General features: G+C 54.7%; 2 protein-coding genes across 2 annotated transcripts; both read left to right on the top strand.

Moving 5' to 3' along the window:
- Nucleotides 1–665: 665 nt before the first annotated feature.
- On the top strand, nt 666–9,272 carry UNC119B (unc-119 lipid binding chaperone B). The gene is made up of 5 exons (XM_021703533.1): nt 666–909; nt 3,506–3,619; nt 6,372–6,483; nt 6,609–6,781; nt 8,656–9,272. The coding sequence occupies exons 1-5, from the start codon at nt 666–668 to the stop codon at nt 8,766–8,768; spliced, it is 756 nt and encodes a 251-aa protein (XP_021559208.1). The 3' UTR covers nt 8,769–9,272.
- A 5,039-nt stretch (nt 9,273–14,311) lies between these two features.
- ACADS (acyl-CoA dehydrogenase short chain) lies at nt 14,312–26,148 on the top strand. Its single transcript, XM_021703443.1, has 10 exons — nt 14,312–14,417; nt 15,478–15,641; nt 22,953–23,102; nt 23,315–23,426; nt 23,807–23,958; nt 24,272–24,442; nt 24,514–24,651; nt 24,806–24,901; nt 25,104–25,160; nt 25,318–26,148. Exons 1-10 carry the CDS (start codon nt 14,372–14,374, stop codon nt 25,468–25,470), a joined length of 1,239 nt encoding a protein of 412 aa, XP_021559118.1. The 5' UTR covers nt 14,312–14,371; the 3' UTR covers nt 25,471–26,148.
- Nucleotides 26,149–26,817: the final 669 nt, after the last annotated feature.

Raw genomic sequence — 26,817 nt, 5'->3', positions numbered from 1 at the left:
GGCTCGTCTTCTAGTTCATTCATACTGGGCTGGTCAAGAGGAAGCGCCACATAATGAATTATGTACTTCACAGTCTTCCCCAGCAAAGGGGGAGCTCCTTTATTGTGGGGCATGCCTTCACTCATTCAGTCATTACTGAGCACCGACTGTGGCAGGCATTAACTCTGCTGCCAGAATACAGTAGTGAATAGGGTGGACCTAATCCCTGTCTTGGTTCATATTCTTACATTTCCTGTAATCTAGCCCGATGTCTAGCTCAAAGCTTAGCACAGTAGGGTTTAGAAATGGTAATCTAATTGGGAAAGCTGCTTTTGCATAGCAAGCACTTGTTTTAACTTCCGTGCTACAGATTAGAAAACATTTCCTCAAGATGCCTTGCCTAGTTTATATGACAGAAAGTCATTTGTGTGAAATATTTTAAAGACATTTGGAGTGACCTTCGGAGCCTGATGGAGTCTGGGGGGTTGGCACCCCCGGCCACCCCTAGGGCTCACCACCTGGCTGGGACCTAGCTGGCAGAGGAGGCTGGCAGAGGAGGCGGCTGGCTGCAGCCCGCAGGCCCCGCCCCCAGCCCCGCCCCCGCCCCCAGGTACCACCCCGGACCCCGCCCCCGCTCTCCATAGTTACGGCGCTGCGGAGGCGGCGGCCATCTTGGCGGCGGAGCGATGAGCGGGTCGAACCCGAAGGCTGCGGCCGCGGGGTCGGGGGCTGGGCCTGGGGGGCTGGTGGCCGGCAAGGAAGAGAAGAAGAAGGCGGGCGGCGGCGTGCTGAACCGACTCAAGGCGCGGCGGCAGGCGCCCCACCACGCGGCAGAGGACGGCATCGGGGCGGCGGTCACGGAGCAGGAGCTGCTGGCTCTGGACACCATCCGGCCCGAGCACGTCCTGCGCCTCAGCAGGGTCACCGAGAGTGAGTGCCGGCCCGACCGCGCCCCTGCCCTCGCCCCGGGACCTGGGCCCCTTATCGCCTTCAGCGGAGTCGGCCGCTGGCCCCCTGACCGGCCCGGGGTCCACCCAGACCCCCTCGGCCGGCCAGGCCGCGTCGCCCGCCGCTCTGCCGGGACGGCTCTGTGCTCCCCACCCTCACCCAGACCTGGTTGGGAAGGGGTTCTCCTTGAGCTTGACCGCGCTCCCCTGTGTCCGGCCACGCCAGGCTCCTCCTGGGCGGGCCCCAGCTGGGCCTCCAGGCTGGGCCGTTCTCCTCCTCATCTGGATCCGTTTGGGTAGGGAGCCCCTTTAGCTTAACCGGAACCTCCTGACCCTGGTTAAATGGGACCGCTGCCCCTCGTCCTGGAAGACCCACGGGTATCAGTGAAGTTCCTGCTCAGCCAGGCTCCCTCAACCTGCCCACTCCCAGCCTCTGCAGTCTCTGCCCGCCCAGACCCCTACCTGCTTTCTCTGCCTTTCCCTCCACTCCGTCCCCTGACAGCCCCCTCTCCAGCCTGCCTTGGCCCCCTTACTCCTTTGGTCCCAAGCCTTGCCCCTTTGTGTGCAGGGGGGCCCTTCTTTCCTCAAACATACTGCCGTGGCGTTTCATGCAAATTTAAAACTGCCACTTGAGAAAATATGTTAATAAAGTTTCAGTTTATGTACCCAGTCTAAAATGTGAATCTCGCTTTTGACACCTGTTCTAGTGAATTAAGAATGTGTCAGGGTTTAAGAATTTCTTGTGTAAAATGCAACCATCCTACAAGGTTTCATTGATAATAAGGAAGGGTGGGAAGAAATACATTGCCCACCCCCTGTCTTGGTTCTTCTCCCTTTTTATATTCTCTTCCAAGCCAAGCCCTGACTTGCCACCCTTTCTCTTGCTGCTATTTCCCCCTCTCCCAGGTTAGACCCTGCTTGCCCTGCCCATCCTTGCCGCCCTCCAGATTTCTAACCCTGCGACACCAGCACTCCTTCCGTGGATCTAAGGCTGCCACAGCGTTACCTGCTGAATTGCTTTAGCTGTCAGCCTGGGGCTGCTCAGGTGTACCTCAGGTAGCTGGTGGCAGCTCCAGTAATTTGCGGGCAGGAGTTTAGACAGTGGGCCTTGGTCCAGCCTGTATGAAAAGGAATTCCCATCTCCTGATAGGTTTAACTTGATTCTTGATATTTTAATGTCCCCCCTTTCATTGGGTTGGGCCTGTCCTTTGCATGCCTGAGTATATCTATAGAAGGTCTTGCTATTCAGTTTATTGAAGCATTGTGAAAACTCTGCTTCTGTTCTGTCCCCGTTTTCATATGGGGCTTCTCTGAAGGTCCAGAAGTGCTCATCACCTGAGCTTTCTAGCCTCCTGCTTTCTCCTGATACCAAGGGTGAATCAGGCCATTCTAATGCCTGGCCCTTAGTGGCATTCTCAGTGGGCACTCAGGTCATGTGTAAGAGCTTGGGATTGGTGCTCTTGCTCAAACTCACCCCAGCAGCCTACTGGAGACAGCCACAGGTCAAAGCGTGGTGACCTCTGGATTTTGTTCAAGTCTGTTCCATTCAGCAAGTTATTTATTGAATACCCTCGAAAGGTGCAGAAGCCATCTCAGTCTTTTTAGGATTTACAAAGTAATCAGCGGCTCTCAAGTTTGCCATATTACTGGAGAGACAGCTTGTAAAGCATGGAACAACTAACACAAGCAGACAGTGTAAGAAAAAGTGCTCAAATGAGTTGTGGAGAAGATGCTATCAGGAGTCACATCGTAGAAAGAAATCAGGGAAGTTTCCTATGATCAGTACCATACTGACCAGCTGCTCAGGTTGTCACGGGCTCCACTTCACTTTGGCCCAGTGCCCTCCCAGCAGATCTGCCCTGTCACCTGTGTAGGTATGGTCCACTGCCTGATTTTGTACAGTCTGCAAGCTAAGAGTGGTTTTTACATTTTTAAATAGTTGAGGGGAAAAAAAATCTCAGCACACATGGTTATATGCAATTCATATTTCAGTGTCTGTAAATAGTTTTATTGGACTACAGACCTGCTCATTTATATGCAGGTTGTCTGTGACTGCTTTTTGCTACAGAGACAGAGTTTAGTTGTGACAGAGACAGTGTGGCCCCAAAGTCTAAATTATTTAGATGTGGCCCTTTACAGAAAACATTTGCTGATCTCTGCTGTGCGATACTCACGGCCGGCAAACAGGCACTATATTGGCCATTAGATCAACATAAATGTTTTAAAATGGATTTGTAAAAAAATTCTGTTGTGACATCAAGTTAATAGATTATGGAAGCCTTGTAGACCATTTTGGGGGTGTTTCCAAAGCAAGCCCCTGATACTATCCCTGTTTCTAAAAGTGTTATGATAATCTTTCATCCCATCCAAATCCATGCTCTTGTTTTCTTTCTTCGATCCCCTTATTCTGCTCACACAACTTTTGCTTGTAACATAAGAGGAAGTTTTTGGGTGTATTTTAAGTGAATTGTGTAGGAAGAAAAAGCCTGAGTTTGCTTCAAAACTTGACAAAGAAAGAAATGATAGTTTTGGAGGATTATTAAACAGCATTTGTCTTTCTCTCTCTCTCTCATTTTCAGATTATTTATGTAAACCCGAAGATAACATCTACAGTATTGATTTCACTCGTTTCAAAATTCGAGACTTGGAGACAGGGACAGTGCTCTTTGAGATTGCCAAACCCTGTGTTTCAGGTAGGCCTCAGTATTGTCGCAGCCACTTGAGAAGGTCTCCGAGGCTCCCGTTTGTGTGAACCGTTGCATCCTGCAGCTTGTACTCCAGCATGTGCGTGCAGTGCCTCCTCCTGAAACCTGGCCTGCCTGGCGTACTGGTCGGAAGCTGCGCTGAGAGGCTGGTGTTTGTTGAGTATCTACCCTCTGCTGGTTGTACATGTGTTTCTGTTTGCATCAGGTCCTATAATCCTCACATTTCTGGGAGGAGTTACTATTCCCATTTTACAGATAAGGAAACTGAGGCCCAGAATTTCCAAGTGACTTTCCTAAGGTTGTGCTCGTTCATCTTACCATGTTGCCTCCACTTAGGATAGGAAGCCTTGGAATTAAAGTAGAATGAGGAAAGTGCCCCTGAGCCTTGTGTCCTGGGAACACTGGAAGGGTGATGCTGAGGGTCCCCGTCTGGGCTCCCCTGTCTTCTCCCTCGCTTTCCTTTAAACAGTGCCTCCTATTTCCCTGTAAGTCCTAGTTTGGATTTTAATCTTCACCATTTTCTGGATGAACAGAAAGCCCAGACCTATGAACTACTTGGGATTCCTTAAATTAGCTTTGAATAGATGCTTCCGGTGCTTGTGATGCAGCCCTAGGGTGATTCATTCTTGGCTAGGGGACCACATGTCGGTCTTGGAGCTCATCATCGGAGACGGAGCGCCCTCTGGCATTAGTTTTTAGAACACCAGCGCGGATGACTGCAGAGTATTCACCGAGGTCTGTATTAATAATTCTTTTTGCAAAGCTCTTCTTGTCTGATTCGCTGCTCAGAAGAGCCTGTAAATTTGGTAAGGCAGGTATTAGTATCCCAGGTAGGTCGAAAGGCTTTCCTGAGAAGATCTCAGCTCAGGTTCGTTGTACAGCCAAGGTTGGAGCCCTAGTCTTCTCACCCCATCTGGCATCCTACGTGCTCTCATAATCTAGGGCTGACCAAGGCACCTAACGGCTCCAGCCTGTGGGTGCTTAGCCGGTGTTGGGAGGATCAGGGCCAGCCAGCTTCCTGGGTCTGTGGCATTCACATCCCTAAGTGACCCGTCCCAGTACTTCAGATGTTTCATGGACCCCAGGGCTGCTTCAGATATGTGGATTTGGATTAGGCTGGGCCCATAGTAGTCATTTCAGTACAAAATTGAACTGTCTCAAGAAGGTCAGCTGCAGGGCGCCTGGGTGGCTCAGTTGTTAAGTGCCTGCCTTCGGCTCAGGTCATGATCCTAGGGTCCTGGGATTGAGCCCCACATCGGGCTCCCTGCTTTGCGGGAAGCCTGCTTCTCCCTCTCCCACTCCCCCTGCTTGTGTGCCCTTTCTCACTGTGTCTCTCTCTGTCAAATAAATAAAACCTTTAAAAAAAAAAAAAAAAGAGGGTCAGCTGCAGATCCTGTAAAAATACCTTGATTTTCAACTTCTCCAGTCTTTACCTTTAAGGATCTTGAGTCACTTAGAATATGCTCCCACTGAATCAGTACCCTCCTGCTGCACTTGTTCTGATGAGTTTGAATTCCTGAGAAGATTCGGTCTGATTCTCTCTGAATCACATTGTTGGAGCAAGGACTCTCCAGTGGCTGGCTCTGAACCCCTGCTCAGTCTGGTTGCCCATATGCTTTTGGGGTAGTCATTGGCGGAGATGTTTGGGGCTAAAAAAGACATCAGTTGCACCCATATTCAGCCTATACCTGGAGAAAATATTTTTGCTGGACACTGGATGGCTACTAGTGGGAACTACGTTGTTTTTCACATTAGAATGGTTCTTTGATTCATTTTACAGAACTTCCACTTTCTGGGTTCAGGAATGGACTAGACTGGCCCTCATTCAGGTCCCACACGTTGGTCCATTGCCCATCTATCTGCCTCACTGTTTCCCAGGTGTTCAGTGTTGGACCTGGCGTGGCCTGGAATAGGCATTACGGTACGCCAAGACTGTAGGCCAGTATCTTCTATTTAAATAACAAGGTTCTTTCTTTCTTTTTTTTTTTTAAAGATTTTATTTATTTATTTGACAGAGAGACACAGCGAAAGAGGGAACACAAGCAGGGGGAGTGGGAGAGGGAGAAGCAGGCTTCCCACAGAGCAGGGAGCCCGACGCGGGGCCCGATCCCAGGACCCTGGGATCATGACCCGAGCCGAAGGCAGACGCTTAACGACTGAGCCACCCAGGTGCCCCAACAAGGTTATTTCTAGGGGTTATCTTTGCTGCCTGTCAGAAATTTTTGCATTCTTTGAACTGGGCTTTTGACTAGTTTCAACCTTTGTAGTCTCATTCTTCTGGTTGGTGGCTAGGACTGCAACCTTGTCACCAGCAGACGTGTCTGTATGCTATCGACCATGCCGGGGGCCTAGCACCTGGCTTATATTTCAGGCCGGCTCTCTTAGGATATGGCCCAAGCCCTTAAACTACATAAAAGGTAAATAGCTTAGTGTTTGAGAACAAGCTTTGAGTCCCTGGGTTCAAATCCTTGCTTCCTCCATTTACTGCTTGGGGGACTTTGGACATGTGACTTAATGTCTCTGAACTTCTGCGTCCTGATCTGTAACATGGAGATGATGATGACACCCCCACGGGGTTACTCTGAGGATTCTGGGAAGTGATCAGCACAAGGCCTGGTATGTAGCAAATGCGCAGTTGATATTGGCCATCCTTCTGTGGGTGTTAGTACCATTTGTTGGTTGTGCTGTTGGGACCGGTGGTGCCGAGACAGTACACTCAAGATTCTGTGTGCTCTTTCAGACCAAGAGGAGGAGGACGACGACGAAGGTGGAGACGTGGATATCAGTGCAGGACGTTTTGTCCGCTATCAGTTCACACCCGCCTTTCTCCGCCTCCGGACAGTCGGAGCAACGTGAGTACCAGTATTTCTGGAGGGGAGAACACTCTTTGTCCACAAAGAATGTTCTTGGTTGGGTTCTGGATTGACTTTAGAGGAGGGAGGAGGCCAAGTAGAGCTCACAGAGGTTTATTTTGCAGAGTGGAGTTCACAGTGGGAGACAAACCTGTGTCAAACTTCCGGATGATCGAGCGGCACTATTTCCGGGAACGCTTGCTGAAAAACTTTGACTTCGATTTCGGCTTCTGCATCCCCAGCAGTAGGAACACTTGTGAACATATCTATGAGTTTCCCCAGCTTTCTGAGGATGTCAGTATGTATCCCCTGACTTCTGTATCATTCTAGATTCTTAGGGCTAGAAGGAACAAACTTTGGAGTCCATCTGGTCCAACGCCCTCATCTGGCAGAGGAGGGAGGTGGTGACATGATGCCTTTGTAGGCATTTGACCTCAGGCTTCTCATTTCCTAGTGCTCCTGTCTAGGGTTTCAAACTCTGCCTGTCTGGGAGCATCGAAAGTTTTAATAATGCAGGCCATCTGCTTTAGGTGCCTGCTGCGAGAAAGGAGGTGACTGATGGAGAGGAGGGGAGGCCCATGACGATCCCCGGGCCTAGGGTTAGCTGGAGCGCCTCTCCGAGCTGCTTTGGTTTTCCACTATGTTCTGGTCATTGGCTCCTGCCCGGCACTCCTTGTTCACCCTCCCCTTTCTCCTTAGTCAGAGGGAGAAGTGAAGCTGGGGGCCAACTAGAATCAGAGGTCTTTCTCATCCTCTGCTGTCAGAATAGATCCACAGGAAAAAGGGAATTGTTACAGAGTTTGGAGCAGTGGGGGTGGCCAGATGGAAGCCATGTCTTAGGAAGAGTAATCCTATAGTTGTGAGGAGGGAAAACTCAGGAGGCCCCAGAGGGAGAAGCCGAGGCAGGGGAAGAGGTGGACTGATCGAGAGAAAGAACAGGCTTTATCAGTTCCTGGGACTCCGGTGGTGCTCTCTTGGGTTAGCATTCTCTGTTGGTAACCAGGGCAAATGGCTCCAGAACAATGAGAATGTGTGAGCGGGATCCTGTGAATAGTGAATAGTCGGGGGAGTTTGGCTGAGTTGTAGGGAAGGACCTACATACACTACATATATTTTCTCAGAATCCCAGGTCCTTAAAACTGTTAGAGTCTGAAAACCAGAATATTCTCCACTCACATTGATGGTGCTGTTTCCAGGTAAAATGAGGATTGCTGACATGGGGCAGGCTGTTGATGATGGCCTCTGATCCCGCTCCCCAAGCTGGGCCAGAATAGGTAGATACTTGCAGGAAAGGATTATGTATAGTATTTCAAGTTTTTACCCAAGGCAGTAGAACTTTTCTTCTTGAAACCAAATAAGCTGAAGGAATGTGGAGGTCAATATTCTGGATATAAACCAAATAACTTTTTGGCCTGAGTGGGTTCAAAGGGCTTTAAACAATCCGTTTCGTCTTTTGAGAACTGTGGTGAACAAGCGCATTTCCTCCAGAGGAGCCAAAATAGCATGTGATCATTAACTCAAAACTGATCAGAGGTTGTGACTGTTAATTAATTATCTTGACTCTCTAGTATGGCTAAAGAGGTCTGGGCAGTTGCCTGAGCAAACAGAAGATTTAAATCTGGATCCCAAGACAAGCAGATCTTTTGCTGGATCATTGGCAACTTAACCCTGAGCCACGCCTGTGAAAGGCTCCTCGCCCTTTGTCCTCCTGCACTCACGCACATCTAGGCTTCCTTTGGTTGTCAGGGATGCCCGTGGCGGGTGGGCACAGTGAGGCACAGCTTTTGGAATTTGGACCAGAATGTCTAGAGATGGGGAACAGACCAGAAGTACTGAATAAACAGTCTTCGGTGGTCCATGTTGGCAAAAGGGTAATCTCTTTCCCTGGGGTTCTGATTAAGGGCTGGAGATGCCCAAGTAGTGCCATGTCAGAGTTGATTGCATCCTTATGTTGAAGTGGGTATTGTGTTTAATTTGGGGGCCTCTGTGGTTCTCTCCAGCTCTCCAAGCCCGCCCCGCTCTGTTCTGACCTTACTGTTCTGGCAGAGTACGCTCACACGTTCTAGAGCGCTGGCTTAGGAATTACAGAGGGGATGCTACGTTTTTTCCCACCTAGCCCAGGGGGCAGACTCACACATATGTCTTTGCTGTTTCCCTTTCTCTGACTTGCAGTTCGTCTGATGATTGAAAATCCCTATGAGACCCGTTCTGACAGCTTCTACTTTGTTGACAACAAGCTGATAATGCACAACAAGGCTGACTATGCCTATAATGGAGGCCAGTGACTGCTGCAGGAGTGGACGGGGAGGTGCTTTGCTGTGGCCCAAGGTCCTGGCACATGGAGGTGGTTGAACCTGTGTTCGTCCACACACATCTGGAGCCTGGTCCCGGGAAGCCAAGGCGGGCGTGGTAGTTTCCTGTGCTCAAGAGAGGTGCCAAGCAGTGCTGTGTTTTCTTCCCCAGTATTTTTTCTTCCCTTTTCCCTGCCCCGTAGGTTGCAGAGGTACTAGAGGATTAGGGTCAGGCTTCTGGAGTCCAGAGAAAAAAGAAAGTCTATTTTCCTGTTGTCTGAGCTGCCTGCTGGTTGTGCTGATGAGCCTGGGTCCCTGCAGGCGCAGCTGCGTCGGGGTGAGGGGGCTCTGGCCGGCCGGCTTGCAGCGGCTTCTCCGTAGCTTCCAGGGCACGGTGAGAAGCTGAAAGCCGGGCCTCTTCTAGGCGATTCCTCCTCTCACTTACAGTGTTGCTGTCGGCATAGTCTGACCTCAGCTTGTGTGTAGTTCTAAAGCAACTGGAAAGAAAGGGGGGTGGTGGAGGGGTGCCAAGAGTGGGGGCGCCGGGGGCCGCTAGGGTTGCCAGACTGAAAGGTCCGTGTTGTGGCAAGGCCTGCTTCTCTGTCTGACTTCCAGGCTCCTCCACCAGCCCTCCTGGGGACACACCAAGGCTTCAGCCTGGCAGTGCCCTCCTGTTGCCATTTTGGAGGAAAGATGAGCTTGCTCTGCTTGTCCTCGCTCCTAACTTTTGAGTATCTCCTGAAATAGACTGTCAGTTTTGTGCTCTTGGAACAGTAGGATCTCTTGAGGCCACAGCAGGCCGTGTATTTTGTGTTGGTTGGTTTGTTTGTTTTTTTCCTTAGTCTTCTTTCGGGGAGGTTTTATAAGACGACCGTGGTGTTCCCAGCATATGTGATGTGTGGTTAGACTTCTGATAGTATTAAACAGGCGCCTGGGGCTAATCTGGCTCATGTTGGGGCCCGGGATAGTTACGGACCAGCAGCTACTTAAAGGAGGGATTTGATTTTCTCTACACAGGAGAACCTGCAGGACTGGCTTATGATGTGGGTTTGCCTCTGAAACTCTTTGTAGATTTCTTATTTAGGAGGATTTTCCTGTCTGCCTTTCTCCTGAAATAATTTCTGGAACCATCCTGGCAAGTCAGACCTCAGTAATGCATATTCCGGTCCTTCATACTGCTAGTTGGAATGTTTTTGGGTGTTTGGAAAAGATGAATGAAGTAGGCCGAGGTGGCTCTCAAAAGGTGTTCTCAGAAAACCTTCCCTGCACATCCTCGTGGGCTGCTTTTGTCCTCAGGCCCTCCCTGGATAGCCTCAGCTCCTCCTGGTTGTCTGACTGGGGTGGCTGACCCTCTGATAAGATTGTTGCTGTGGCCAGGGTTTAGCATTGATAGGAAGGTAGCAGGAGGAAGGGCCCGGGCATGTGGGAATAGTCACTGTGAAGCATCATAGTAGCTGAAGGAGAGCAGTCTCCCAAGATGTTTGGGACAAAGGCCACACGGGGCCCAGGATAGAAGGGCCAGCACTTTGCCACAGAAGCCCCCTGTGCATTCGCTAACCAGTGTTGCTCCCTCTTTGGATTCTAGAGTGTGAGTGGCCTTGAACCTTGGCCCAGTGCTCTGTGCCAGGCCAGAGTCTGGGCTGTGCCAGATGCTGGCAGCTTTCCACTGAGAAAACCCTTAGTCCTGTGTGCTGGCACTGGATCCAACCACTGAGGGAGGGAAGAGACCAGGCACCCTGCACATGGGTTACTCATCACCAGACCGGGTGAATCTCAGAACTGGAGTCGACCACAAATTCAGGTGCCTTATGTGTGGCTCTGTCCCACGTGCTACTGGGAAAAGCTGCATTGCCCTCCTTCCCTCCTCATCTGTGGACAGACATCAGTACTGCCTCCTTGCCTGGTTTCTCCTTGTGTCTCCTCTAGCATATTCGTGTGTGCATACTGAGCTTCAGAACCACCCCTTCTCTATTGGACAGTAGCCTAATTGGGAGATTTTCTACTATTTGATATTTAATTACTATCTAGGATGTGGTTTCTGGAGCTGTCCAGAGCTCTACTCAATAGAGTGTCTTGGAAATGTGTCCCAGGACAGACCACGCAGTGTGGACTAGTGGACTGTCTCTTCTATGCGGTGTTAGCCTTTGCTAGGGGGAGCGCAGGGGAGCTAGGCATGCTGGCTTGAGTCGGGCCGTGTCCTCCTCCCCATTAGCTTGCCTTAGTCTCACTGGACCATCTCGAGGTCATATGCTCCGTCTGTGTCCAGGAGGACAGGAGGACAGAGATACACCATCTGCTCCAGAAGGTCTGTCTGGTGTTCTGTACCTGGGAGTCCGGATTCTTGTGTCTCATAACTCAGGAAATCTGGAGAAGCATCACCACTCTGGGGGGTTAACCGGAGTGAGTTTGGAATTCACGCTTTTGTACCTGACCTGGGGAAAGAATTGGAAGTCCTCCTTTCTCTGAAAGTAGCCGAAGCCGTCAGAAGTTGAATCGGGAGGCCATGTTAGTAGGGAATCGGGGCTGGTGATAGCAGTTGTCTTGGGGGTGCTGCCGGGGGAGGGGAAAAGTGACCTGCACGGGGACACCCTGCCTCCTGGTCAGAGCTGGCATCTGGGTGGCAGCTCCTGGAGGGACGCATTCCGGCAGCCTGGCAGGCCCACCCGGCGCCACGGGGCCAGATGCCTGCACCTCTTCCTCTGCTGTCCTGCTCCTATCCCTCCGCCTGGGAATCTCTAGGAAGAGCATCTCGCTTTTCCTTCAGAGCCTTGGGCTACGATGCTCTTCTTGCTTCTCCAAAGAAGATCCCTGTTGATTTCATTTTGTCCTAAAGAGCAAACAGAAGAAATAACCAATAAAAGTAGTTGTGGGCTAAAGTAGGCCACCCTGTCCTTATGTGTTAGCTCAGTGATCCCTGCGGAGAAGGCAGTTTTCAGGGGCCTGCAGAACTCCCCGAAGACACATTCCAGCCTTTGGGCCATCTGATTCTCCAGCAGGGGCAGTGATTTAGGGAAGGTGGGGCTCACCGTAGACTGGTGATCCTTGAAATGGCAGTGATGGGTAATCATCGACCTATTTTTCCAGTTGAAGTGGAATTCATTTCTGGGATGGATTTAATAGGCTGTGTGTAATGGACAAATTGGGGGAGTCTTGCCTTAGTGTGTCCTGCCACCCCCAGTAGGCTCCCAGGGTACTCTTTTTTTTTTTTTTTCCTCTGTCAAGTTACTTTCTTTTGGTGGCTCTTGTCACCACGATGGCAGTGAGGTTTGGGGACTGGAGGCAGTCTGTCCCCAGACCCACGGCATAGATTCCTCTCCAGGGCCTGAGGATTCCTGACGCAGAGGTGCTGCTGTAGCTGCCGTGAGCGCCTGGTCGTCCACTTGTCGTTTCCTCACATTCCATGTTACAGAACATCTTTGCCATAAGAAGGGTCTGGTGGAGGCGGATTTACCCCTTGTTTTACAAAGGCTCATTGAAGTTGTGAAAGTCTATTTTTTCCCCCCTGTAAATCTATTTTTCACAGAATATAAGAAACATCAATGACCTGATCTGTCCTTCCTCCTCTTTCCCCTTCACCTAAGATCCTCATTCCAGTTTGTATTGTCTTTGTGTCCAAAGTAAACTAGGTGACTTATTTGTACAAAATGTTATTTTGCCACAAGAGACAGTAATAAAAGATTTTCACAGTACGTGCGTCCTCTCTTGTCCCCTGACTGGGCCCCGTGGGTTGCTGGGGGGGGAGCAGGTTTGGGGTGGGGGTGGGCTCCAAGTTTCTTTAAATGACCTTTCTGTAAATAATGAGTATTGCTGGTTTTTAGGGTGATCGGGGAACAGTATTGGGCTCTAGGTTTAATATTTTTGCTTTGTTTTGCTGGGGGGGCTTTGTGAATTAAAAATGTATGTAGTATTTATTTTTCTTTAAAGATTTTATCCATTTATTTGACAGAGACACAGCTTGAGAGGGAACACAAGCAGGGGGAGTGGGAGAGGGAGAAGCAGGCCCCCTGCTGAGCAGGGAGCCGATGCAGGGCTCGATCCCAGGACCCCGGGATCATGACCTGAGCTGAAGGCAGTCGCTTAACCAACTGAGCCACCCAGGCGCCCCGTATGTAGTATTTTAATGTTAGGGTTATTGAGGTATGCATTAACTGCGGTAGAATTCACCTGGTTTAAGATACAGCTGGACGAGCACGCAGCCATATCACGCCATCACAATCATGATACAGCGCTGTTGTATCACCCCCCCAAAGTTCCCTCAAAGGCCAGTTCCCTTGAAACCATTGTCTGGTTTCTGTGTTTACTGGGAAATTGGCATACTTCTAATATTAAACTAACATTGTTGTTTAAGGTAACAAACAATACAATTTTGAAGTAAGTCTGGTTTGGATGGTCTGTGGCAGCCGAAGCAGTCATTGGCCCGCGTCCACTCACTGATTTCCCCCTCTCCTGCTTTTTCCTTTCTTCTTTCACCCAGGACTGGCACCAGGGGGGGCAGTGGAAAGGTAAGGAAGGCCTCAGAGCATTAGCCAACCACAGTCATTGGTTCGGGTCTAAAGTACTGTGGATTTAGAGGCTTTTTTAAAATGAGAGGTAACATATTAAGGACTTTGCTACATCTTTTCATTGATCTTGGGGAGGGAGAGCAAGGTCTTGGCGGAAGACAAATTTTGGCATGTGTGTCAGTGGTGGGGACAGGTGCCTGGCTGAGTTACAGAGGCGTAAAGATGGATAGAGGGATGTGTGGGTGCCCGGGAGGGTGTGGAAGTCTGACTCATGCTTGTGCTGAGGGAAGACCCTTGTCAGGGCACTGGAGTCGCCAGTTTCCTGGGGAGGGTCAAGGTGTCTTGATGAGGATGCCAAATGCATGGCATTGGGGGCAATGCCCGCTGCTCCCAAATGGGCTCTGCCCCACGACTGGGGGTGAAACAGATGGGACTACAGTGGAATAAGGGGGTGACAGCTCCACCCCACCTGCACAACTTCTGGAGGAGAGAGATCCCCCTCCCACGCAGCCCAATTCGCTGGGGCTGAATATCGAGCATCAGGGCAAGACAAGATCCTTGTGCCTCTCGGAGCTCACAGACTAGAGGGAGGAGTCGAGAAGATGTCAGACGCTGAGTGCCAGGAATAAATAAAACAAACGTTGGGGTGGAGAATGTGTGGTCAGAGTGAGACCTGGATGGAGGGAAGGAGCCTTCCAGGTAGAGGAACAGGGATTGCGAAGTCGCGGAGGCAGGAACAAGCCGGAGTGTTGGAGCTGCCTTGAGCGGCTGGAGCAAAGACAGCGAGGGCACGGTGGGCACGGGGCGTGAGAGGTAGGCGCAGGTTGGTCATATGGAGCATTTTAGGCCGCGGAATTGGATTTTAGGAGAGATGGGCCACCGTCCGAGGGTTTGGAGAAAGGATGAGGGCGGACCGCGGAGACCTCGCAAACGCCGGAGAGCGCTTTGAGCGCTCCGGGGAGGGAGGCGGGGCCGGGACCTGCCCCCGGGGCTAGGGGGCGTGTCGGCCCGCCCTGGCCCCGCCCCCCGCGGCCCGGAACCGGTGCGCTCCCGCGGGAGGTCGCCGAACAGAAACTCCGCGCCGCGTCCGCGTCCATGGCCGCCACGCTGCTCGCCCGGGCCTGCGGCCCCAGCCGCGGAGGTGAGTGCGCTCCGGCTCTGCACAGCGGGGCGGCGGCGGCCCGGGCCGGCCGAGCGGGCTCGAGTCCCGGCGGCCGGACGGCACCCTCTCCGGGAGCGCGCGCGGCCTTTGCCCCACTTGGGCCGCTGCTGGCGCCTGCACGGCCCCGGCTCCCGCTCCGACCCGCGCCCGCACTGCCCCCACAACCCCCGCTCACTTCCTCGCCCGCGGAGGCCCAGGGGCGCCTGTCCTCCCGAGCCAGGCCTGGGTCTGAACCCAGACTCTGCGTCTGTGACCTTGGGCGAGACGCTCGGCCCGTCCGCCGGATTTGGCCCGTGTGTAAAATGGTCCCAGCGATGTGTCCCTGTTCTCGTGGAGTTGTTACAAGGATCAGATCGCACGCAGGCTGGGTAAAACACTCAGCACAGCGCCTGTCAGATGGCTTTCAGTAACTGTTCGGGCTTGTTGATTATTTCATACCGCGCTTTCCCAGCTTATTTCTCTCACGTGGCCAGGGCTTCCTTTGCCTGCAGGACAACAGTAAGGAGACCCCCGTGGAGGGCTGTGTCTGCCAGGCCCTGTGCTGGTGCTGCAGTCAGCATCTCTTTCACCCTCCCACCCCCAGGAGCTCAGTACTGCTGGCCACCAGGTTTTCTAGGCACGGAGGCTCAGTGAAGTTAAGATCCTTGCCTAAGGTGGCAAAGCTGTGGTCTTAGTATGACTGGTGTCGTCCTGAAGATCGACTGGGATAGTTGTGTAGCAAGTGGAGGAAGCATTCAGTTGGTGTGGGTTTCTCAACAGCGCGCTATTGACATTTTGGGCCGATAATTCTTTGTTGTGGGGTCTGTCCTGTACCTCGTAGGGTATTAGGCAGTATCCCTGACCTCTACCCACTCCATGGTAAGAGCATTCCACCCTACAACTACCAGAAATGTTTGCAGACGTTGCCAGATATCTTCCGGGGGGCAAAATCATCCCTGGGGTAGGCCCGCTGAGTCACTGGATGGCCATTACCATGATGATCATGCAGCAGGACCTCCTGCATTCCCCTTCCACTACTACCTGTTCTTCCTGCCCACAGCTCTGCATCCTCGGGCCTGGCGTCGGTTACATACTATCTACCAGTCTGTGGAGCTGCCAGAGACGCACCAGATGCTGCGCCAGACGTGCCGGGAATTTGCTGAGAAGGAGTTGGTTCCCATTGCAGCCCAGATGGACAAGGAACATCGCTTCCCGGGGGCCCAGGTGAGAGTTCCAACCTCAGCAGCCCCCTATGGTGGTCTGCCAGCCACTGCGGGACTGGCGGTGACAGGGACAGCCAGAGGCACTGAGACTCCAAGCCAGGAATCCTAAGGTGGGTCCTGGAACCCAGAAGATGCTCTGGAGGTTTCCTTCATCCAGCACGAGGCCTGTTGCCCGGATTTAACTTCCGCAATAACAGTCATAATGGTGGGTGGGCGTTGCACTTACCGTGGGCCAGGCATTGTGCTGCTAGCCACAGTTAGCGCTTGCAGGATGCCCGCCAGGGGCTAGGCCCGGTTCTGGGCCCCTCGAGGTGTGCCAGCCCATCTGCATCTCACAATCAACCTGTGAGGTGAGGGTCCAAGTATCACATACCCTGCTGGATAGTTGGTGAACTCACATGAACTGGGGGAGGGGGTGTTAAATATTGTGCCCCAGGTCATGGAGCTAATGAGATGCCGAGTGAGGGCCGAGGCCCAGCTCTTCTGCCCGACCCTGAGACCCCAGGGAGCATGCTCCTTCCCGTGCCTCTGTGTTTTTCCCTTGCAGTCAGCTCCTCTGTCATTTCCTGGATAAGATGTTTCTGCTGGATCCCCGGGGCCTGGCAAGCCCTGTGGCACACGGCATAAATATCCAACAAATATTTGTTCAGTAAAGGATTTGTGGAGGTGTAAATCTTTCTGGCCTCTTCTCCTGGCCTGTTTGTCACTCTAAGGAGTTCCAGAGTTTTCTGATTGCCATTTCATGTCTCCTGGGCTCTGGGGCCACTTTTCCAGCTTAGAAAATACCGTGCTGTTCACAGCGTCTTGGGCACCATGCCCGGACTGTGGCGACACACGGAGAGCTCCGAGTGAGGTGGGCAGATGGTAGTCCGGGCACTGACGCTGTTTGGGTAACTTCGGGTAACTTTTGGGTCATCCTGGCTAGGTCTGAGGACATCCTCACCTGCAAATCTGATCCCCATTTGGCTTCTAGAATGCTTGCCAGGATTAAATGAGCCAACACATGTCGAATTCTGGTGCCTCCTGCTCCTGGGGACATGGGAACTGGCAATACTATGATTGTTTTTATTACAGTTGAGAAATTTGAGGCAGAGGGGGGGTTAAGTGATTTTCCAAGGTTACCGATCTGTGCGCTAGAATTCACATCCCAAGCCTGGCTGGCTCCAGGACCTCCTTCTCCATCCAGTTTCCCCAAGGTTGGCCCAGAAGCCCGGCTGGCGGGCAGGGAAGGCCTGTTCTAGTTGGGAATATTCCCGTCAAGGGCCTAAACTACCCTTCTGCCCTCCGCTCTGTGACCCCACCCAGCACGTTCCCTTTACCGTTCAGTGCCATTAATGGAGATGTGACCAAACTCCAGCTCTCGGTGAGCAGAGGATGGGAACAAGCCGAGAGGAGTTTCAAGACGTTGCCCCCAGAGCAGTTGCCTGAGACATGGCTGTGTGTTGGGGCTTTTCCTACCAAAAGACAGACGGCTTGATTTACTTTTCCTCCGCTATTCCTCTGTTCCCTCAAATTCTTACTAAGATGACAGGCCTAGATTTGCTCTGGGCAAGAAACCTGGCAGTAGAAACAGACTTTTTTCCCCCAAGCTCCTCTGAACTAGTCCTCTGGCTTTATCATCTCCTCCTTGCTTCCTGGGGCTTGGGAGTTTGCAAGCTACCCCTCGGAGCAGTGGCAGACACAGGTGTGGAGGGAGGAGGCCACGGCATCAGCCTCCCTCCCTCTGGAAGCCGGGAGAGCTCATCAGGACTCGCCCAGGGCACGGCCGTAGCTCCGAGTTGTGATGGCGTCTGTCTTTGGGTCTGTGTTGGTCTAGGTGTTTTCGTGTCGCTGATCACGCATCTGGCTTGCACTTTCCCCTTTTCGGAGATGATGAAGGAGCCGCTGTTTGAATGGCATGGGGTTGTAGAGCTAGGGAGGAGCCGTGCCTCATCTTCTGATCTTGCCACCACCCCTCCCGTGCCCCGGACTCTTGTCTTGGCGGCTGATGGGACACGGAGGTTAATCCGTGTTTTCTTCCCTTCGTGGCAGATGGAAGCCTGCTGGATTTGTGCTTTTGTCCCCGGCTCTGTTACTCTGGATGGCACTCAGCTCCCAGGTACCGAAGGGAATCCAGGGCTTATGCGGGCAGAGGGATCAGAGAACTAGACCCACAGATAATATGGCAGGTTGCCCAAATCAAAATAATACCACTGAACGTTACCCAATAAAACGGTAATAAGAACAGGAATAGCTATCATTTGGGGGTTACTGTATTCCAGGTGCTTGCATTATGTCTTCAGCACAACACTCTGGGGAAGTTACTCAAAGTGTCCTCGGTGTTTAGATGAAAAAACTGAAGCCAGAGGTTAAGTTTCTTGCCTAACAGCCCCACAGGTAGGATGGGAGGAGCCAGATACAGACCCCTGAGCACCCGCCTGGCCTATAGTAGGTGCTTAGTTAGTGATTTCTAATATTTTTTTCCTGAAGAATTTTTTGTCCACCCGGTTCCCCCAGAAAAGGTGGGTTCATGGGGGAAGATTCAAGGGGAGAAGAATTGAGGGAGGCCAAGAATTAGGTGGAAGGCTAGTGCCAATTTCTGCTTGCTTGGCTGGTTTGGGAACCTACACTGAGCTTCAGTTTTCCTGTATTCAAACCAAAAAAAAAAAAGAAGAAGAAGAAGAAAGGAAACAAAGGAAAATTTACAATGTTACTTTGTTATAAAGGGAAATAAGAAATAAAATGGTGTTTCAACTGATTTTGGACTCACCAGCCTTCCAGCACGTGGGGGCTGTATATCTATTGTGTAAAACTGGGCCCCTGGCCTGGCGGGCTCAGTCAGTAGAGCGTGCGACTCTTGATCTCAGGGTCATGAGTTCGAGCCCCATGTTGGGGTGTGGAGCCTACTTTAAAAACGAAACAAAACAAAAAACCAAGCCCCGTTTCTTCTCCTTCACTTGGTGACTGTTTATTGAATAACTTTAGTAGAGCAGGTGCAAGACCCACTCTTCCTTGTCGTGCTCTCTCTCCGGTGATGGTGCTTCCCTGACCCAGTTAGCCACATAGAAACCTCTAGAACCATGCCCCGTTGTCTTCTTCCTCCTACCCACTGAGTCCTGTTAATTCCACCCTGGAAGTGTGTCCCGAATGCCGCCTCCCCTCTGTCCCAAGCGCATTCCTCCATCTGTGTCCTGGGAGCATCCTGTTCCTCACGGCGACTCTGTGGCTGGCCTCAGCACAGTGCTTTGTGCTGTCTCGGGCGGTCGGCTTCCTGCGCACGCCCGCACGTCCCTGTCCACACGACTCCGTGCTCTCGGGAAGAGCCCGACAGTCCGCAGCGGGGTTGCTGACCAAACGGGGAGGCGAGGTGACGCTGCGTGGCCGTCCTGGCCCAGCACGTAGCACCCGCCGGCCACCAGCGGACACTCGAGGCGGCGGCAAACAGGGCTTCTCTCCCTTGAATAAGCAGCAAATCTCCGGCAAGCGAGGAGATCGGATCCTTTGAAGGGAGTCAGTTTTGACTGTGTTGAGCTCATGCAAACTCAGGATACGTTTGATCCTGCGAAGGCGTAAGCTCCGGGGGCGCCTTACGGCGGTGCGTCTCTAGGAAGTGCCCGCTCAACGTTCCCCAGCGGGAAGGACACACATGTTCTTCCTGTTTTCGCTGCTTTGCGTCTTGTCCCCGGTCTCTTTCTCTTTTCCATGCTGTCATCTCTTCCCTGCGCTGCCAGGCTGGCTCTCTCCCCCGCCGCCGGTCCATTTGCCCGGACACACTACCAGCATTGTTCTGTCTCTGTGTTTTCCCTAGAACGTTCCTGCGAGCTGGCTGTAGCATCATGCCAGGGATCTGGTGACCTTTCTTTTCTTTTCTTTTCTTTTTAAGGATTTATTTATTTATTTGTCAGAGAGAGAGAGCACAAGCAGGGGGAGCAGCAGAGGGAGAGGGAGAAGCAGGCTCCCCGCTGAGCAGGGAGCCCGATGCTGGGCTCGATCCCAGGACGCTGGGATCATGACCTGAGCTGAAGGCAGATGCTTCACCTACTGAGCCACCCAGGCGCCCCTGGGCTTTCTGAGTAGAAAGGTTGGGAAAAGCAGAGCCAGGCATCACTGATGAAATTGGGTGAGCCGGATTGCGTCCAGGCTCTGGGTCCAGCGTGGGCGAGCTCCTGCCCTCCAGCAAGCTGGAGCTGGAAGCTTTTCAAGCAAACCCTGGTGGCAAGTAGTGGGGGCAGAGTGGACCTGGGTGAGACTTGAGGGGAGTGACTGGTCGGGGTGCAGTGAGCTCCTGCAGCGAGAACCGTCAGGAGAGCTGGTGGGGGGCGCAGTCAAGGGGAGAGGGCCCCCAAGCTCTGGCTTCTTTGTGGCCTGGACGTGGCTTGACGTCCTATGTCCCGGAGGAGTCTCCTCTCTGTGGAGCTCCCCCCCGCCTGCAGAAGGAAGACGGATCATCCTCACTCCGCCCACACCCCACCTGGGGATTTCGGTTCCCTTTTTGTTAATTGGGGTGAAGTGGAGTTGCGGGGTGTGGGACGACTCCGTCCTTCATTCCAGGGATGTACCATGAAGGGCTGTGGGATGAAGAGGAGGTTGGGTAGCACCTGCAGCATGGGACAGTTTTGCCGGGAGGCCAGAGAGCCTTCTGGCAAGGCACCCGTCGGGGCCTGCGCGTGCATCTGGAGGCCCGCGTGCTTCCAGCCCCCGGGGAGTGTGGCCCAGGCTCCTGACCCCGCACCGCCTTCCCCAGCGCAAGGCCGTGATCCCCCTGGCGTGGGTCTGTTGGCTGCCTGGAAGGGTGAGTCTGACGGTTTCTGTTTTGAGGCCCCGCTCGTGCTGGCACCGGGCCCTGTGAGCCCCCACGTGGGATGAGATACGGTGCTGTGTAGACCACAGCCCACCGCCGTGCTGCAGTGCCTCTGAGCAGGCCCACCCCTCCCGCTGCAGCCGTGTGGTCACCACAGAATGTTTGTCTTTTTCGAGATTCTCAAAGTGACACATCTGGGGTACCTGAGTCCCCCCTCTTTTTTTAAGACAGAGCGTGAGCAGTAGGGACAGGTAGCGGGGGACAGGTTGTGGGCGGGGGAGAGTCGTAAGCAGGCTCCGTGCCCAGCGCGGGGCCCAACCCGGGGCTCGATCCCGTGACCCTGAGATCATGACCTGAGCGGAAATGAAGAGTCCGACGCTTAACTGAGTCACCCAGGCTCAGAAACCGTCAGTTTCCTCTTGCGCTGTTGTGAGAAATGACCACAGACTAGAGACTAGCAGCTTAAAACGACAGCGGCTTATTATCCGACAGTTCCTGGAGGTTGGAAATCCGAAGTGGGTCTCGCTGGGCCGAAATCAGCACGCTGGTGGTTGTGGAGAAGGGTCCATGTCCTGCCCCTTCCAGCATGTGGAGGCCGCCTGCGCTACCCGCCTGTGACCCCCTTCCAGCCAGCACTATGGTCACTCTGACACCTGCTTCCACTGTCACCTCTCGTTCTCCTTGTCTCCCTCTTCCCCTTGTAAGGACCCTTGAGATGCCATTGGGTCCCCCCAGAGAATCCACGATCCTTAAGGCATCTCCTCTGCGGAGGCACCCGCGTCTGCCCTCTTGTGGCTGCAGGGCGCCATCAGCTCTGTGGGCTCGGTAGGTCAGTGCCACCCCGGGGACAAGAAGTGTCTGCCCCCCCCACCCCGGGTGTTTTTGGGAGACACTGAGGGGGGAGTAAGGCCACCCCAAGCGTGGAGGCTTGTAGGAGGGTTTCCTATGGGAACAGTTCAGGGCAGAGTCTGGTAAGAATTCCACAGAGGGGCGTGTAAATCATGATGGGAGTGCTCCTCATCCCGCTCACCCTCGTCCAGGTGACCACTTGTCAGCCCACTTCGTGATGGGAAGTGCATTCACCCATCGTCCCACTTGCGCCAGGCGCCGGGCTCCGCACTTGATATGCATTTTCTCAGTCCTTCAACAGTCCCATGACGCAGGTGCTATTTGCGGAGGAGGTGCAGCACTTACAATCATGGAAGTAATATTAATTATAGAAAAATGAGAAAATATTGTGAAAATTCTTATGTTTGCTTTTTTAAGTCCAAATAGTGTAAGAACGTGGTTCCAGGAATCAAATGACACCGAGGGGCTCTTGGAAAGCAGCGCTGCCCTTCTCCTCGTGCCCCCTGCTGCTCTCCACGGGCACTTGGTTTTAGTTGCTTCCTTTCGAAGCTCAGTAGGTTCTGTGTGGTCCGTGTCGGTCCCCCAGAATGCAGGCTCACCTGTCCCAGGTCAGAGGGGCGGAGCTGGGCGCTGTGCTGAGCTGGTTGTGACCCTGGAGTCACCGGGGTGCGGTCCGGCCGCATTATTCATGAGCTCTGGCCCCGAGCAGGTTGCTCCATGTGTCTGAGGTCTGGAGAGACTCAGATGCGGAGTTTGGCTCACAGTAGGCACTTGCTGGTTGACGGTTACTGTTATTGTTGTTCCAAATCAGAAACTCCAAGCTCTTAGCATTCATTCACTCATTCGTGGGCACTGCAAATATCGCAGTGAGCAAAAACCAGTCTTGGCCCTCATGGTCAGGGAGAAGGATTTTTTTTTTTTTAAAGATTTTATTTATTTATTTGACAGAGAGAGACACAGCGAGAGAGGGAAAACAAGCAGGGGGAGTGGGAGAGGGAGAAGCAGGCTTCCCGTGGAGCAGGGAGCCCAATGCGGGGCTCAATCCCAGGACCCTGGGACCATGACCCGAGCCGAAGGCAGACACTTAACAGCTGAGCCACCCAGGCGCCCCAGGGAGAAGGATCTTAACCCAAACCAGCAGAGTAATAGGTGTGAACTTCCAGCTGCATAAGCCCCGCATTGGAGGGGCACAGGTTCTGGGAGAGCTGCAAGAAGTGAGGCTTGAGCTGAGATCTGGAGGGAAGGAGACCACAACAACTAGTTGATAAAGGGCATTACTGACCGGAAACAGCACGTGCAAAGGCCCTGTGGTGGGGAGACAGGGGTATGTGTGTAGAGCTGAGAGAAGGTCTGTATGGCATTGTGCTGTCCTGCTCCTTACCCTGGGGGCCCCTGAAGGTTTCCTGTGCCTTCTGCCCGCTTGCTGGCTGTGGCTGCGGACACAGAGGTGAGCCAGTGTGGAGTGTGGGGGGCAGAACAGCTTGGATGCACGGTGCTGTCAGGCAGACCTGAGCTGAGGTTGGGTCTTCAGCGTCTGGCCTCGGGGATCAGGGGGTGGGTGGATGGGACCACGTGGCCTGAGTTTCCGCAGGCACTGGCTCAGGAGCAGGAGGGTTTGGAGTTGGGAGGGGTGGGCACGGGCCCCCAGCTGCCCTTGCCATGACATCCTCCCTTTGCGGCCAGGTGAAGAAGATGGGCAAACTTGGGCTTCTGGCCATGGATGTGCCTGAGGAGTTCAGCGGCGCCGGCCTCGATTACCTGGCCTACGCCATTGCCATGGAGGAGATCAGCCGGGGCTGTGCCTCGACAGGAGTCATCATGAGTGTCAACAACGTGAGTCCCCACTCCTGGGACACACAGGTGGAAGGGAGGCTCCCGTGGGCAGGTGGGCACTCTGGCCACGTGTCCTGGTGTCCTGGGCATGGCCGGGCTTTGGCACCCAGCCCCCGACCTCCTCTGGGCTTGGTTCTTTCAGGTCGGGTCTTGGAGTGGGGTCCACAGGCCCCCTCTGGCCACCCACCCACCCCTTCTGCCCACCCCCACAGTCCCTCTACTTGGGGCCTATCCTGAAGTTCGGCTCCAAGGAGCAGAAGCAACAGTGGATCACCCCTTTTACCGGTGGCGACAGAATTGGCTGCTTTGCGCTCAGTGAACCAGGTACCACGGTGGGACCGTGGTTGGCCCCCGTGCCTTGTGCAGAATCAGAGTGACAGACTCGGGTTGGGGCTGGGTTGCCGCTGGGGCAGAGGCAGGAGCGGGGCCATGAGACACAAGGGCACAGGCCTTCGGTGTGGGCAGTGGGGGCTGAGCTCTGGCCGCCTGGCTCTGGGGTCCCTTGGGCGTGAAGATGCCCCACTCTGCCCCCCCGCCCCCCAGGCCCTCTTGGACTAGTCTCTGAGAGCTCTCTGGTTGCTGGTGTGGCCTGGGAGCTTCCTCTTGGGAGCCAAACCCTGATTTCTTGTGCTGGAGCTGGGGGCCAGGCTGGGTCCCCTGCTCACTGGCGGCAACAGTGGCTTCTGAATCTGTGTCGGGGGCAGGGAATGGCAGCGACGCGGGAGCCGCCTCCACCACTGCCCGAGCAGAGGGGGACTCATGGGTCCTAAATGGCACCAAGGCCTGGATCACCAATTCCTGGGAGGCCTCCGCCGCCGTCGTCTTCGCCAGCACAGACAGATCCTTGCAGAACAAGGTGGGGACCCCGGGGAGAGGGTTGGGGAGACCTCTGGGCCGCAGATGTTTCGTAGCTTCTCGATGCGAATTCCCTGTGGCTCAGTGGAGCTGTCCCTGCTCTCACACCCCTTGGGGGGGCCCCTTTGCTTCCCTGGCCTGCTGGTGGCCTGAGGCCCGAGTCTGCACGTTCCCCTAAGCAGCCAGCAGAAGGCGCCCCGGCTGAGGTCTGAGGGAGGTGGCGGGAAGGGGCCGGTTTGCTCTGGTGCCCTTGAGTAAGGGGTGTGGCCGGGCCAGTCTCTGAGAACATCTCTGCCTGTGTCTGGGCCTTGCAGGGCATCAGTGCCTTCCTGGTTCCCATGCCGACGCCTGGGCTCACGCTGGGGAAGAAGGAAGACAAGCTGGGCATCCGGGCTTCATCCACGGCCAACCTCATCTTTGAGGACTGTCGTATCCCCAAGGACAGCCTGCTGGGGGAGCCGGGGATGGGCTTCAAGATAGCCATGGTGAGCCTGGCGGTGGGGCCGGGGGCCCTGGGGCCCAGCTGGCCAGCCACTGACCGGGGCCTTCCCCACAGCAAACCCTGGACATGGGGCGCATTGGCATCGCCTCCCAGGCCCTGGGCATTGCCCAGGCCGCCCTCGATTGTGCTGTGAACTACGCTGAGAATCGCAGGGCCTTTGGGGCGCCCCTCACCAAGCTCCAGAGCATCCAGGTAACGGGGAGCCTAGCCCGGATGCTGGAGGGAGGGCAGCTCGGCCTTTCCTCTCTGGCTCCCGGGTTCTCCCTCCTCTTCCCACCCCCCTCCTTGGAGGGAGGGGCGGCCACTGACTGCTGCGGGGTGGGGGTGGGGGGCTGGGTTGTTGCAGTTCAAGTTGGCGGACATGGCCCTGGCCCTGGAGAGCGCCCGGCTGCTGACCTGGCGTGCTGCCATGCTGAAGGATAATAAGAAGCCTTTCACCAAGGTGCCTGTGGGGAAGGGGTCTCCCCAGGCATGGCCCAGAGCTTTGGTGTGTGGAGCAAGACGTCTGGGTGGGGTTCCAGTTCCTCGGGCCTGTGGGTTTATTGCTGCAGGGGGAGGCTCCCCAGGACCGGCCCCGCTGAAGCGCCATGTGCCGGTGGCTCCCCGCCGAAGTAGTTTCTGACCCCACCGTCCCCTGTGCCTAGGAAGCAGCAATGGCCAAGCTGGCTGCGTCGGAGGCTGCCACTGCCATCACCCACCAGGTGAGCGCCCGGTGCGAGAGGGGGGCGCCAGGCGAGGCCCCCGGGGGGTGAGTGGCAGGAAGTGGGCCAGCGTCCCCGCCCCTGCTGGTCCCCCAGTGTGGCCGATCCTGCCCCTGGCACGGCCTTTTCCCTCCTGATGGGCCACTTTCCCCGGTAGGCCATCCAGATCCTGGGAGGCATGGGCTACGTGACAGAGATGCCGGCCGAGCGCCACTACCGCGATGCGCGCATCACCGAGATCTATGAAGGCACCAGTGAGATCCAGAGGCTGGTGATCGCCGGGCACCTGCTCAAGAGCTACCAGAGCTGAGCCGCGAGGCAGGGCCGACGAGCGCCCCGCTCAGGTGCCAGGCTGGCCTGAGGACCACGGGAAAGGGGGGCAGGAGCCGTGAGGCTTTAACCCTGACGCTTGGTCTGGGACCCTGGGGGGTGGACAGCTGGGGGCCATGCCTCTTCTTGCCAGGACCTCCCGGCCCCAGCCCTCTGCTGTGGACTCACCTGCCGCGCCCACCTCCACCCACCCCAGACCCAACTGCCTGGGGGTAAGTCTGGGAGAAAGGAAAGGTGACGGGCAGTGACCTGCATCGGAGGACCCCCGTCTTCAGCTCCATTTTTTGACTTTGCTTCCTCTTCACACCTGTGCCTTGTTCTCTTCATCCAAGTGGACCTGGCCTCCTGGAGGCCGGGGCCTTGGGAAGGGCTGACTTACCACTGTGGGACCCCCATTTCCGTTCTCAGCAGGAGACCCAGGTGGGACAGGCTCTTGGATGCGCCTGCTCTTTTCCCTGAGGTCAGGGGTCAGGAGGAGGAGTGGGGGCCTGCGGTGGGGGCCAGAACGACCGGTGGTCTCGGGAAGGCGAGCTGGCTCCTCGGGAAGCACCTGGAACCTCGTAAGCCGGTTCTTCATAAATTATAAATGCGTGGGAAGGGGTCTGAATCATTCTTGAGGACAATCGATTGTGGAGACGAAGTAATAAAGCATACCTGTGCCCTGGTCCTCGTGTCCTTGCCTGGGCGCTGCTGGGGAGGGGACGTGGGCTGCTAGTGTGCCGGGGGACAGCTACCACCTGTGAGTGTGTGTGCGTGTGAGTCTGCGAGTGTGCGAGTGTGCGTGCACGCGGGTGTGAGGCAGACTGCAGGGGCGTCGGTGTCGAGGGAGAGCTCCAGCACGAGGCAGGATTGACCTGCTCCAGGAAGGTACAGAGCTGGGTCCCCGGGCCGCGGTGAGGGTCTAGGACAGTGACTGCCGCGCACGGAGGGCGGGTCGGGGCCCCTGGGTCAGTGGGTGCTGTCCAGGTGGCTCCGCAGGGTGGGTCGAGCCCCTGAGCAGGAAGGAGGAAGGGAGGGTGCGTCACAGGTGGGGAGGGCGACTGGGAAAAGCGGTACAGGCCTGCAAGCCCGGCTGCGGAACGGTGGACATGGGGCCGCCACAGCATCCTCCGCTGGTGACGGGGGTCTGGTGCCCCTGGAGCCGGAGCCCAGCTTTTAACGGCAGCCACCCAATGCGGCGAGGCAGCGGGAAGAGAAACCCTGCAAGACAGATTTCCAGGGAGCGGGGGTCAGCCCTCCGCAGGGCGGGGAAGCGGGCCTGTCGTCGCGGTGAGGTCTCTGCAGGGAAGTGGGGACGGAGACATGACCCATTTGGAGTCCCCATCAC

Source organism: Neomonachus schauinslandi, chromosome 14 (genome assembly GCF_002201575.2).
Source record: "Neomonachus schauinslandi chromosome 14, ASM220157v2, whole genome shotgun sequence".
Classification (NCBI taxonomy): domain Eukaryota; kingdom Metazoa; phylum Chordata; class Mammalia; order Carnivora; family Phocidae; genus Neomonachus; species Neomonachus schauinslandi.
Note: the sequence above shows the minus strand (reverse complement) of the source record. Positions and strands in the feature narration are given on the sequence as shown.